The sequence below is a fragment of the Ciconia boyciana genome, chromosome 1, assembly GCF_034638445.1.
Source record: "Ciconia boyciana chromosome 1, ASM3463844v1, whole genome shotgun sequence".
In the NCBI taxonomy this organism is placed as follows: Eukaryota; Metazoa; Chordata; class Aves; order Ciconiiformes; family Ciconiidae; genus Ciconia; species Ciconia boyciana.
Genome location: NC_132934.1, coordinates 159609725 through 159624531, shown reverse-complemented (window position 1 = coordinate 159624531; position 14807 = coordinate 159609725). Strand labels below are relative to the sequence as shown.

At 39.8% G+C, this 14807-nt stretch overlaps 1 protein-coding gene across 5 annotated transcripts in view; it reads right to left on the bottom strand.

Annotated features, from left to right (window-relative positions):
* NALCN (sodium leak channel, non-selective) overlaps positions 1-13909 on the bottom strand; it is a 256166-nt gene extending 242257 nt beyond the window's left edge. For 4 of the 5 annotated variants that reach the window (XM_072849927.1, XM_072849929.1, XM_072849930.1 and 1 more), the window contains exons 1-3: positions 13743-13909; positions 3850-3996; positions 1303-1485 (exon numbers count right to left, since the gene is read on the bottom strand). In XM_072849927.1, the coding sequence (XP_072706028.1) occupies positions 1303-1485; positions 3850-3957 (291 nt within the window). In that variant the 5' untranslated portion in view covers positions 3958-3996; positions 13743-13909. Of the gene's footprint in view, positions 1-1302; positions 1486-3849; positions 3997-8493; positions 8568-13742 lie in introns of those variants that run through there. The other variant, XM_072849928.1, reaches the window with a different exon arrangement.
* Between the last annotated feature and the right edge of the window lie 898 nt (positions 13910-14807).

Sequence of the window (14807 nt, the reverse complement as noted above, 5' to 3'; positions counted from 1 at the left end):
ATTAGAATATGCAGCAACGTATTATTCATAGCCCCTAAGTGTTGACTGTGAGTGAAGCTGGTATTTCCATACACAAAGGTTGAGAAATCAAGCTTTGTACAAAAGTCACACTGTTGGCCAACCCTCTGCTCTAATATCTTTGTGCCCATTTATTTGCAAAGTCTGTACTGGCTGTAATAGTAACTTGTTACTCCCACTCTGTTCAAATGTGCACACTGGTCACTAATTCCCTGTTCATGATCCTTTGCCCTCATACTCCCCTGCTTAATGGACATCTCTGAATAACAGAGTACAGGTACCATCCAGAAATGGCACTTCACAAAGGATTACTTTGGCGTTACGCAACACACAAGGATTTTCCCAGAATCATCTTATTTCAGTAGTTTTCTAAATATCAATATTAATGATACTTGAACTTTTGCTATCAATATCTATTAAGTATGATGACTTAATAGCTTAGTTTGGCAGTGAACAAAAAATGCTATCTGCAAACTCAGAACAAACTGAAGAGCTAAGTACAACCTCAGATGTCTCTGGAGTCACCAGACCTTTCAGGAGTGAAACGGGAGGATAACACACTGATTATCTATTCTGTGCAATAGTGACATAATTGTATTGTCAAATAAGGCCTGCAGATGGATTTTCTACATGTAAGCTGAATTTGTACCTTTACAGAAGACTGGAAACAATCAGTAAAATAATGCTACAAAATAATGACTACCGAAAAAGTCTGCAGTTTTACATTCTCCAATATGGTATCAACTTATACAAATTAGTCAAGCCACAACAGTAAACATATGATAACAGAAGCATTTGTTTACCAACATGCATTACATTAAGGAAAAAATTCAGTAAAGCAAGATAACTTTCTCATTTAGCTCACAGTAAGACATATGTTCTTATTAAAACAAAGTAACCACAACAAAACACATCCAGCCTTCTGAAATGAAAATCAAAGTTCTAAGTCCGTATATGGATCCTAGACATTTACAAAATACTCTTGCTAATGTCTATGTAGCTTATTTTTCCTTTCATTCTTTAAATTAATACAATGCAACTGTCTATTTCTTAGTAGGAAACCATTATTATTAATGTTGGTATTATATTTGGGGGGGATTAAATATGCAGTAAAGCTGCATCTTTGTCAATCTGTCTTTTCAGTTTATATGCCATGGTGTTGCCTGCAGTTAAACACAATCACAGCAAAAGGAGCTGAGAAGTTAAAAAACAAAGATTAAATGTCACCAGCATATATTCAGATTACTTTCTTAAGCACATGTAGAATACTGTTTAAATGCTTACCTTAACTATCCCACGGATATGCATTTTTGCTATCATCTCTGCAGTGTAAAGAAACATCAATAGAGTATCAAGAGCAAATGTCACATATTGGAGAGGAGGATAATGCTCGAAGGTCTTTGGAGTGTTCATACAAACAGAAATAACACTGATGATGGCACAAATTCGTAGTAAAGAGTGTACCCACTGAAAAAAAAAACCAAGACATTGCGAGATTGTTTTGATGTTCAAAAGAACCTCAAATATTTAGCCTCCATAACTTGTACTGGCACTTTTTGTAAATGCACATTTGCGTTTTTCTTTTACATCATGATCCACATATTAAAGGTCTTCATCCAAAAATAAGCACTCCTGACTTTATTTTATTTATATATATATACACATAGGTATACACATATACATGTGTATATGTATATATACACATATATAATTTTATTAGTTAATTTGGGAGGTTGTATAATTCAGAAACCAAGAATTAAGAGCCAGGAAACTGAGAATTAGTATTCTATCATTTCTACTTTGCAGCTTTTGTAATCCAATTTCTTTTCAAATGACAACTTGTCACATTTATGTGCAGACAATAAGTGGAATTAGTTGATGTTATAAATTGGGTGAATACATTAAATGAAAATATCTGTGGAAAATTTTAGTTCCACATTTAGATGAACTGATTTTTAAATCAGTTTAGAATTCCAAAAATTAAGTGAGAAGCACAGGGATTAAAAACATTCTTCCATTTATGAAAACAATAAATATAAAAGAGACTATGTCACAGAAAGCTACTTCTTAACATCAGGATTGACTTTTGTTCCAAACAAGTTTTGTTGCTATAAGAGAACAGTTCATTTCTATGAATACTCAGGTCTCAGTCCCACTACAATCATTATTAATAAGGCTGATATTCAGTGCCAGTCACAGTGGGAGGTCTAATGAAAAAGCAGAATGTATCAATACAGGGGTTTAAGGTTGGATTTTTTTTCTTTTAAATCAAAACACCATTGAAACGTCTTGAAGCCAGACAAGTGTAATGAATCAGAGTTGGTAAGGTCGTACGTATCAGAACAAGAAGAAGAAAAAGACACTTCAGCAAGAAAAAAATTCTCCAAACAAAAAACACTGAAGTGCATTTACAACAATTTTTCATCTGGGGAAAAATTTTACACTCATTTACACCACCTCAGACCTTTTGATATCAAGAAGATTTAAAAACACTCACCTAATTTAAGACTCACTGTATGCTCACCTAAGTGTAATGATATTTGACCTGAACTGAACAGATCTAACATTTGCATACTCTGAGCCCAAATTAATAATTTGGAAGTGGAAGATACCTGATGAACGATCTCATGTCCCTTTAACACCCACTTTGTTTCAAACCTTGTTTCAACTGAAAAATTTAACATTAATATTAAAGTGTGGCTGATATAAAAAATGTTCTCTGCCACAGTAAAATTTCAGTATTATACATGCTAAGCAATATACAACTAGTCCATCAGCGTGACAAGAAAAAAATTATTCCATCAAAAAAACGTGTACTGTGTGCTGAGAAACACAGGTAAATAACCCAGCATATATTTCTGCAATGACATTTTGAGCTTATTACAGCAGTCAATACAAACATTCTACTTAAGATTATTTAGCATGAATTAATATATGGATGTTGTCTTGTAAATGATTTAGGTGTTAAAACTCAGCAGCAAAGCTGAGGGGATCTGGCATCCATATCGCAAATAAGATGATAGTTCCATTAAATGAATGTAATGCCAACAACGTGTATTATTTCAGAATATTTTACTTTCTGCTTTTACAAAGTAAAAATTTATACACTACTGTAAGAGAGATGCGAAAATGTCTTCTCTGCAAAAACATGAATCATTCAAAATACAGGAATCCCGGATGCACACTGACCGCTGAATAAATAATTTAATCATTATAACTGTATTTACATGGTAAAGGCATTTTCTTAATACTGCACATTCTATTAATAACTCCACTCCCAATGAAGCTTTCCCCAGTTTCAAGGAGCCAGACACTTTTACACCTATCTATTTCTTAGGGCAGGTTGTAGGTTAAATAATACCAGAAAAATGTGAGCTGTACTTCAAAATAACCAGCCAAAATACACTTTTATATTCATAAGGGATGTAAAAGGAAAGACTTGAAAGTCAAAAGTGCCAACTGCTGGCTACCACTTTAGCAATGAAATGCTCCTTTTAACATCCTTTTCAAAAGCTCATTTTATGAACTTCTAATTTCAATAAACATGTTAGGAATCAGAGACATTGAAAGGACGGCTGTTTAAGAAAAACAATCAGGAGATGAACTGGTTGGCAAACACTGCTTGATCATCCCCATCAGTCTGCAACAACCAAAAGAAACCTTTTTATTTAGTTTTGGATTTTTTGCAAAAAATTAACTGGTAGATTAGCAACTATAGCTCAATACTTGTTTCTGACAAATATCTACTTCAGAATCTTTTGTGGAAGTCGTATTTCAACAATACAAGTTAAATTTAACTTAAAATTAGTAACTACAGAAAGAGATACCTACTGGTTTGTTAATCCACAGAATATCTGCATTGTCTGACAAAGATTCATCGGGACCGAAATCTGTAACTGGCTGGGCTTCCACCCTTGAACTTTGTTTCCTTTTTAGCATCCTGAAGTTAACTTTTGTAATCTATAATCATGAAACCTCCTTGGGGAGAAAAAAAGAGAAGACATTAATTCACTAAAACCATTTTATAATGCATTTTGAACAGTTTTATAAATAACCTAAAGCATCTTGTTTTCACGCAAACTGCTTTTGTACTTACTGATTAACAGGATCTTCATTTTATCAAAAAGCTTTGCCTACATAAATCACTGACATGACTTTCGTTAGTTTACAAAAATTTACATAAAGGTATGCCACGCAAACAATTACCAGAAACTTAGCAACGCTGGCAGAAAATTTGTACCAATATGCAAAGAATGCTATTGCTGTGAACTTAAACCCAGAGTAATCATTGGATGGATTTGACCTGGAGCTATTTAATTTAGTAGTGACATTTCAATTTATTACACTAGGCTAGGATAAAGCCCAACATGCCAAAGGCAAACAGGCAATGTTAAGCAGCCAACAGATGTTAATGTTCTTTACTGAAATCAGAAGAGCCTTTTTGCTATATACTACTATTAACATATATTTTTCTAATACTTGTTTTTTATGTTAGCAATTATCTATCCAACAGCCAGACAGCTGGCTATCTCTGGGGCTTGTGTTGGCACATGGAAGCACTGAGGAAAATGTGTTGTTTCCACAAGGTCAGGCCGAGTCTGGACATTCCTGTGTGGGTGGCACTGCCTGAGCCTTCTGTATGCTCAGCGATGTGAGCCACAACTGACATCCGATGTGTCCGCTGACATACCACAGGAGCAGAAAGGTGGGTTAGATCTCATTACTGACTTTCCTGCAGACACAGTTCGTGGATCCCAGAGTCTAAATAAATCCAAAGAGATGAAGAAGATACACTCTCCCAAGGAGGAACAGTCTGCCCATGAAATAAAATTCTGTTGTTAATGAAATACAATCCCTTAGGGAATTTTTTTCAGGAAAGTGAGGGGGAAGGAGAAAGCAAGATCTTGCCACCTTGTTCTGGACCTTTACTCTGGACCAAGTGTGGTTTGTAGGTGACAATACACTTTTCAAAAGTTTGTCGAAACTAGTATAAAATAGAATCATAGAATGGTTTGGGTTGGAAGGGACCTTTAAAGATCACCTCATCCAACTCCCCTGCCATGGGCAGGGACATCTTTCACTAGACCAGGTTGCTCAAAGCCCTGTCCAACCTGACCTTGAACACTTTCAGTGATGGGGCATTCACAGCTTCTCTGGGGAGCCTGTTCCAGTGTCTCACCACCCTAGCAGTAAAGAATTTCTTCCTTATGTCCAACCTAAATCTTCTCTCTTTCAGTTTAAAACTGTTGCCCCCTTGTCCTGTCACTACAGGCCCTGGTAATTACAGGCCCAAGTATCACAATGATGACTGCAACATGACTGCAAGAGACACTGTCCTCAATTAGCTGCAGAAAACAGTGGGCTCAGGACTGCAGAAGTACCCATGTGCTTGGTCTCAGCTGGTCTTTTCAACCACACAGGCTGCTGCTTCATGTCCAAACCCTATGCACCTATGCATCCTTGCCTGTCTTCTTTCAGCTGTTATGGCAAACGTAACCTACTCATCTTCTTCCAGGTCCCTCAGAGTCTACTCCTATTCTATTTTCTCTCCTTCAGATTCAAGAGGTCAGCTCCTGTCTCTGTAATTCCCTTGCTACATTTTCAGAAGAGTGCTTTTGTGGTTTCTCCTATGGTGTCTCTCCATACATGACAAGCTCCATACATGAGCTTCCTGCAAGCTTCTACAAAGTTTTTTCAGTACCCTCTTTTGTATCTGTCAGTAAACTAAAACTCTGGATTGTGCCATCAGCACAACCTTGTGTTTTCCTGCCTATATGCACCTATCTCATATCTCCTGTCTAATATTTAAAAACCAAGTCTGAACCATTGGTCTATCTTTGTATAGGCCATAGAACAACAGGGTTGAGGTCTTGGACTGATGCTCCCAGCTGGAGGAGCTGGCATTATGCAATAATTGATTTTTTTAAATAAACAGAAATTATATAAAGGCACAAAATAAGGGACAACTTCTGACACCTTTATTTGTGTTGGAAGGTCAGTTACAGCAACCTTAGTACAAGCAAAACAGGTAAGCTGTCACTAAAAATATGCAAATATTTTAAAATTAACTTTATAAATTAATAGTCTTTCTCTAACAAATGAAGACTGAAATAATATTCGTACAAGTTGTATGTTCTTTTAATCTTCATGCTCAAGCTTCATGCTCTGACTTCTTTCTCATAACTGAATTCATTACTTCCTCTTTAGCAATTTTTTCTGCTTTTTCCTATTTATTTCTAAGCCTAATGTATTGACCTATTTTCTCTACTTGGACCAAAGCATAACTAGAAATGCTTGAAGCCTCAGAGATGTTGGTGTACTTTTTGAGGTCATGAAGCCTTAAAATGGCTACATTTAGCACAGTGATAAGAAGTTTACTGCAATGTCTTGGGAGCTGCGTTTCTCAAGACCTTAGGAAAAAAAGACAGACACCTTCTAAAATGTTTCTTGCAAATGTGTTCCTTTGGCAACTGTTACTCAAAAGCAAATCAGTGAATTAACAAAATAATAATTTTATGTTTACCATTTCTGGTAATGGCTATGACAGTGCTCCTAGTAAACTCTTAAGAAAATACGTACCAATAAATAGAGAATCAATAAGATAAGTACAATCAATAATTATGAGAAAAGGCTCAGGATATGAAACACTGACAAGCCACTACAGATTTTTATTTTTTTTTAAATAAATGCCATTCTAAATAACAAGCTATGTCCATTTGGGGAAGAAAGTAGATAATTATCAACTGGCTATTAGAGAGGCTCTGTTGTTTTATGCTTTTCTCAGTATTGCTTATTTATACATCTGATGGGTAGGAAGATTAGCCATATCCTTCTAATGAAATTCCCATTCACCCTTTTACCCAGTGCCTCTTTTCTTTTTTTTTAATTGATCTGGGCACAGAAAATATCGTGAACTTTAGATGTCCATAATGGATTCAGTTCACATACTTAAATGTTGTGAATAAAGAGATCAGAATTCTTATTTTTAAGAGGTGGCCTTGAATAAACAAATCGCCATGTATATAAATCTAATGGAAGGGAGGAAACATTTATGGAATATAAGAACCAGTTTGTTTACTCCTCTACTTGAAGTGAGCAGAAATGCTCACAAAAAATGCAAATAAAGACGACAAGCCAAGAATCTTCTGGAAATGGTCTTTAACAAGATTATTCAAAGTATAGCATGGTTGCTCTCAAGCTTTAATACAATTTTTTGTTGTTGTTCTCACTACTTTTATTTTTCCAGGGAACACACAGGCTTTTACATGTGTCTGTTACTGTAGAGCAACACTAAGCCCAGTGCAGCCTCGGGACTCTGCCGTCTGTGTAAAGAATTTTAACTCTTGGACTACAATCCCTTTTGCACCTGTTTCTGCAAGAAGGAACGAGCTGAAAGATGAAGAGGAAGGGAGCTGTGCACAAACTCCTTCCAGCATGTGACACGCAGCGAGTACCACACCAAGCTGTGATAATGGGGAGGCTGTAGTCCTCCCTAACCTGGACTACAAATCCACCCCTGCAGTTCCCGCCTTGATCCCGACACACATCGTTAGGTCTTTCTTTGATCACAACCTGTTATTAACATGAAAGGCTTAATACATTCTCTAGAATATATTTCTAGCTCCAGAGTTTTTAAGAAATATTGGGTGCAGGACAAAGACAGGTTTTGAGACAGGAAAATATCATGGAGTTTTGGGGCTACATCCACTTCACATTTCTTTGGAGTATTTTCTTTACAGTGGCAATGAAAATCCACAGCGCAGGTGTCAACCTTCTCAGGGAGGAATGTAATGTCTTTGCTTTTAAATCTCTCCTCTATTTTTAGAAGCAAAGACAAATTAAAGGAAGAAAACTAAATAGAAAATTACTCACACACTGAGCCCCTTCAGATCCATTTGGTCAGCCTTTTCATTTCCTCTCTCTCCCTGAACTTGCAGGTATGTTCAGCAACCACTACACTGTCTAAACCACCACCAACCACTAAATTTGCAGCTTCTGCTGAAAGTATGCTAGCACAATAGTTGGTGAACTTAAGACCCATTGTGCACTTGAGGAAAAAAAAGTCTGAGGAAGGTCTAATCCCAGTTTGTGATATCCACACTAACCACGAGACACTCCTGCTGATGGAAGTTTGCACTTCCTACAAAAACCAAAAGACAAATTTTAAAAAGTAGCTGATCCTACACAATATCAAAAGCTGAGAAATCTGTGTCTCATTTATAAAGCAAGCTCACTGTATACAGCATAATCTGCTCAAGCATTCTCTGTCACAAAGTCAGGAAAACATGCTTATAAATGATCTGGTAGACAAAGAAGGCATTTGAAAAATGACTTCACAGAAAAATAAATGGGAGAATAAAGCAGATATTCCTACCTATGACTTATGGAGACAGATTAAAAATCAGACAAATCCTTGGAATCAGCAATGTCTGGCTTTCAACATACTTCTTTCTCACTGCCTATTGACTATGTCACCTGAGATCATGTGAGCACTGCCTGAAGGTCCTCCCAGGGCTGGCCACCTACAAGCACTCTCTTCAACATCAATTCTCTCTTCTTTGAAAATGCCAACTCCCCTTCCAACTTTTCCCGGAGCTGGAACACATAAAGTGGCACATACGCTTCTAAGAGAATAATTATTTTTGAACCTTTTGCTATCTGTGAAAGCTAAAATGAGTGTGAGGAAGAGGACGTGAACACCCATACACATAGCACGACGACAAAACCCCATTTCCCTATTACACATTAAAAACCACCCCAAACTACAGTCTACCTTAAAGAAGAAATGGCTCTTAACTGTAGTATGCATTATATGGTTATAGGAAAAATGGAAGTTCTCATTCTTGCATTTCAACAGCCTTCTCCTTTCCCTCTTAGCAAATTGTCGCTGTGTCTCTATTGCCAGCTCCCTCCATCCCCACGTTCTTCCATCCCTGCTTCTGGGTGCAGGTACAGGTGAACGGCATTGCAGTATTTGTTTTCATGCAGCAAAATATTTGAAGTGAGCAAGTTATATAAATGAAGTGAGCAAGTTATGTACGTGGCAGTACAGATATATTTAATTTTAGAAGGGTAAAGACAGCATTCCAATGGATACAATCACATGGCACGCACCACTATGGATGTTATTAACTCATAACTAGTTTCAAGGAAAAACTTATTTCAGTACTTTTTCTCTCTGTGTGGTATTGTTATTGCATCTCATAAAATGTTCTAAAAGATCTCTTAATTATTTTGAACATAGTATACTGCTAATAGCTGACTGAACTTCAGTATTTATTAAAACCAAACAGGATTTTTCACAAAGAAGGTATACTGAAAGAAATATCCTAAAAATCAGTTACATTCACATTTTCAAATTATTTGGATACATGTAGGAAAGAACAGCTAGTCACATCTTGTACTCACTAACATGACCCCAGACCAAAAATACCAGACTGGGGTTCATGGATTGAGGAAAGTTTAACAATTGCTTGCTTAAGGCTGCCAATGTAAGAACATCTAGTCTGAAAACTGATAGGTGTCCAGACTTTAGCTCTTTGCTCCCAACACCTCTCCTGTGTCTTATTATGGGCTAAGGACAGTGCTCACACAATATTTACTTCTTAAATGTAAGTTCTTCCTCTCAGGCCTAGCCAAAATAATTCAGATCTACTCAGCAGACAGAATCAAATATGACACTGCGTACAAAAAGCAGATCTCATGTGAGCCAGATATACAGCCTACCACTACCATCACATAACGTTACATCACGAGTCCTTTTTACTATAAGCCTTCTAACATCCAGAAAATACAATTTTGAAGAAACTATGCATGCATATACATGATGCCACGATGCAGCCAGACAATGAACGTCATAACTTTAAATAGAATTGGTTAGCTTTTTTGACAATTTTCAATAAAGAAATTGGGTTGAGTAAAAGAAAAAAACAACTGAACATGATTTTTCAAATGGCGCTGTTAGACCACACCATGGCACATTGCACCACACCACTTCTTTTACATACAAAGTAGAGATCAAGGTACTCAAAGGCTACTTCTCTAGTAAAGAGCAGGTACACTCTCACATTTCACAGTCCCAGCTCCCCAAGTATCCCAAAAGAAGGGACAAATCCGAGCATGAAGTGCCTACTTCCCTGTACAAGTACCAGCTTTTTCTTTCAGTGGAAACCAAGGCACAAGAGTGGTGAGCACCCTCAGTCTCCCTCCAACATATTGGACAACATGACTGGACAACAGGACAGCTTTCCAAGCCCTACAGTTTAAATATACCCTTAGACGTTACTCTGTCAGAATGGTTGATAAAATACTAAAATGTAATGATGGCCGCTGAATGCACAGTAATTATATGTAGAGAATATACTGATGGCAATATATTCCCTTTATGGATACGTAGCACAGTTTAACAGCTGGATTACTTCAAAAGTTCACTTTCATTGTGGGCCACCTACCCACCACTTGCTGCCCTAGGATTAGACTACTGCAATGTACTCTATATGAAAATCCTTAAGAGCCCATAGCTGCCAAAGACGTGCAGCATGTGCTTAGTAAGAATCATGCTGGGAAAAATACAAGAGCAGCGTTCTGGGATTTGCTTTTGCGATCTACTCATCTCCAGGTGGAAATTGTGTTGTAGCCCTCTGTGAAAGTAAGGGGGCAGGTAGCAGCAGGTCATTCTTTGAGAGTATTCAGGGAGCAACCCGTCCCCTCTCTAAAATACCCACACTCAGTAACCTGCTATGAATACTGCAGATCTATTTTTCAGGGTTTTAAAGGGATGAGGGCATCCTTCCCAGAATGATGCAGGGGTGGAAAGGAGCTTCTCTGTAGGCAGATGGCTGGCAGCATGCCTGCTTAAGTGATTATTTTAATGTTGCTGGGATTTTGTTGTACCACTAATTAGATGTTAGTGTGCCTAGGACCTTGTATACACATCTTTTCATAATTTAAACTGAAATACATTAAAAATTAAAATAAACAGTGGTTATATTCTTTTAGCATTGTTACAATTTTTGCTAAAATAATTATTTAAGAAATTTGAATATTCTAGATCATCTTCCCTTCCGAAATTCTTCCCTTTCCATCATTTACAGAATCACCACCGAAACAGTTAACAGCTATATATTTTAAACTTGAAATCCTGAAAACAAAATTAGGACTGTTCCTTTTTATCCTCTTATCTTTCCTTTAAAACAAACAAATTGAAATGTGACGCTCATTTTCATTGCTTCAGGGCAGTTCCTACAAGTTGCAGCCACAACCTTTGATATGGTACTACCATCTTCATAAATACAATGATTGAATGTAATGCCCCAGGAAGAAAAGGCCAAACCCAAAGGCTTTATTTTGGAGAAAAAATATAAATGGAAAACTGAGATCATAGAATCATAAGCTAACTCAGTCTAGAAGGACCTCAGGAGGTCCCTAGTCCAATCTCCTGCTCAAGCAGGGTCAACTCTGCTGTCAGACCACGCTACTGCAGTTTACTCAGGTTATTCCAGTCTGGTCTTGAAAACCTCCAACAATGGAGACTGTAAAATTTGAGCATCTGGTTCAAAGCTTGATTGTCCTCATGGTGGGGAAAAAAAAAAAAAAGAAAATATCACAGAAAATAAAGAAAGGAAAGAGAAAAATAAATTATCTAGTAGAACCAAGACAATTTGCAACCATAGTCTAGTAGTGGTATCTCCCAAAGCAAGACATTTATCAGTACTTAACCGATACAGGAAACTTCAAATGAAATAAAAGAGGCTATGGAGGTAAAGAAAGGGAGAACAGAAAAAGACTGAAAGGGAAATAAAATATGACTCAACCCATAATGCCCATATTAGGCTGACTTTGCTCTTTACCTCGAAAAAGATTGCATGCTCAAAATCTACAGGACATCCAAATTATTTTCCAACCATGGAAGTATTCTATTAGTAACACAGTAAAAATAATTTGTGAATGCAACACCTCTATTTTACTCATAAACACATTAAAAAATCTTGTTTACAACTGCCTGAATTCCTAAATACCTAGGGGGGTGGGGAGGAAACCCAAATCCCCAGAAGCCAGTAACAGTTCTATCTCATCATGAGATACTTATGTCTTAAGAAGACATTCTTATCCATGAAAATCCAAGACTCCCCACCTCTTCCAGATCTTGGTCCAGTAGCCCATTACTCCCTACAACACAGCTTGATACTACTCTCATCTCCCGTGGTGAAGGTTTAAGACCTGAAACCTCTGTGACTCAAGACCTGGGTTTGGATGAATACCACATGGGTCCACATAGTGTTCATGGCACCAGCAATGTCCAGAAGCTGGAAATAAGTCAAAACAGAGTAAGTCGTATTTCCAGGAGGTATAGCTTAAATGGGAATGAACTGTGACTGAACAAATTTCAGATTAAAATAAAATGGATGCACCAAACAAAAAGACTATGGGTCTACATTTCTAAAGCACAAATGACATACTGATTGTTATGGCTTTAAAATTTCATTTTAAAACACTGTACCGAGCTCAAATGGTTAAACAAAAAATCCCCCAAATGTTTCTAAAAGTCCCTGAAAGTATATGCATGAACTTGCAGAGAGCTGGAGTCTTCTAGCAGCCAGAGAGACCAGCTCAAAGAAATGTAAATTTTTTCTCCCTCCATTAAAGTTTCTTAACATTGTGATTTATGCAGCAAAACTTAGTTCATTGTTAATACATATTCTTTCTCTGTTGGTCACTTTGAGGGCAGGTGGGATGCAGCTGCTGTGGAAGGAAATGAAAAGAGAGAGGGACAATGAAATGAAACAGGAAATTAAAGATGCTTAAGACAAAACCAAAAGACTCAAATAGTATTTAGTTAGTATTTTCTCACTGTGCATACTTCCTTTATGAATGACTCAGAACGCAGCAATGGGTAACCGACCAAATCATAGCTGACTTAAAAGCTACATCTGCACATAAAGGCCATCAGAAACCTCCATCCTTCCTAGAAACGTGTCTCTGACGTTACCGGGAGTGCGAACATAAAAAGATGTCAACAACAAAAAGAAGTTAAGCACCTCTCTCCCCACTCAATGAACAGTGCTGAGACCCCTGAAACTGCACGTTAAAGAGACTGACTTCAGGCCTAGGTACATCACTCTCTCCAACCACCCCAACCCCACAGCCACCAGCCTCTGCAAACCAGGTGAAAACCTCCCCTCAGGGAAGCAGCTCCCCACAGCGAACCCCATCCCGCCTCGGTCCCATCCACAACCACCCCATTAAATCAGTGCACTCCCGGCCTATGATAAATGACGAGGCCTGTTCGCCCCACGGCCCTGCTCTGCCTCAGTAACGACGTGAGGCACTTTTTCGCCCCACTGAGGGATGTGGAGGGGGCCCGGGGCGGCGGGGGCAGGCTGGCGGCGGGCGGCCAGCCTCCCGCTCCCTGCGGCAGCCCCCGCCCGCCCCGGCACGGCCCAGCGGCCGCAGGCCCCGGGGCCGGCCCCGAGCGCCCCCTCCCACCGCGCGGGAAGGACGGTTGGGCGGGCGATGAGGAGGGAGCCACCGCCCCTGCCCCCGCGCCGAGCCGGCCAGACCTCTCGCCGGGCCCGTCCCCGCCCTGGGAGCCGCCGCGTCCCCGGGAAAGCCGCGGCGGTCGCCGGCGATCGAGGGGCCGGGGAAGGGGCCGGGGAGGAGCCGGGGCCCACCGTGTACCCAGGCAAGCGCCGCGCAGCCAGCCGCGCCCGACGCCTCCGACCTACCGCCAGCATCTCCCTTCATGGCGCGGTCGGGAGGGGCCGGTCCCGGCCCCCGCGAGTGTGTGAGGTGTTACGGTTATGTGCCTGCCTCGTATGCCGTCCTCCCCGCGGTGGATCGGGGCGGCGGGGCCCGCCTGGCGGCGGCGGCCGCCCTCGGTCTCTCGGCAACAGCGGCGGAGGCGGCGGGGGGGCGCGGGCGGGGCGGCCTGCGGGCCCGCGCCGGGAAGGGAGCAGGTGAGGAGGAGACGGTGCCGACCGCACACACGCACGTTAAAAAAACCCAACCACCACCCTCGAGCTGCTAAAGCCTCCCGGCTGAGAAGAAATATGGCTTAACGGCCCGGGAGGCGGGGGTGAGCCCACGGCGGCCGATGGTCCCGTCACGCAAAACACTCCCACAGCGACTTTGAACTGTGTTCGCCGTGCCCCGAAACACGCAAGTGGTGAGCGAAGTGAGGAAGAGCCCACCGGGGGTCACTCCCTCTGAGGCTGAGCGGGCACAGCCGCTGCTCAGTAGGTTTTTGTTGGGGGGGTTGGGGTGTTTTGGGTTTTTTTTTTCCTCGTGATGGTCTTCAAGCACTAGGATAGTTTTTGTATTTTGGTAAGAAACCCTCTTTGTGCATCTCAAAGCTTTTTTAGTACTCCTGCACTTCATTGCCGCTGCAGAGCGTTTACTTCACTGGTAGCATCAGCTGGGTGGTCTGGTTAATTTTCAAATTACTGAAGAGCCAAATAAAGGCTCAGTCTTGAGCTCCACAGTGAAATAAAGTCATAAAATAGCATCACCTCTTGTAAAGAGGTACCACAAAATAAATAAATAAATAAATAAATGCATAAATACTTGGAAAACAGTTTCTGTAAATGAAGTTGCCGTGTTCCAATCTGTATTTTTATCTTCTTGGCCAAAAAAAGTAAATTTCTGTAAATTATATTTTGTCTTTAAATGGTGCTAGTTGATACGAAATAATGTGAACCCATAGCCTTCTGGAGCTTGTAAAATTAGCAAAATTAAAAATGTAATCCCACAAATGCTGTGGTTGCTATGATGGCATTAAAGACATGGAATAG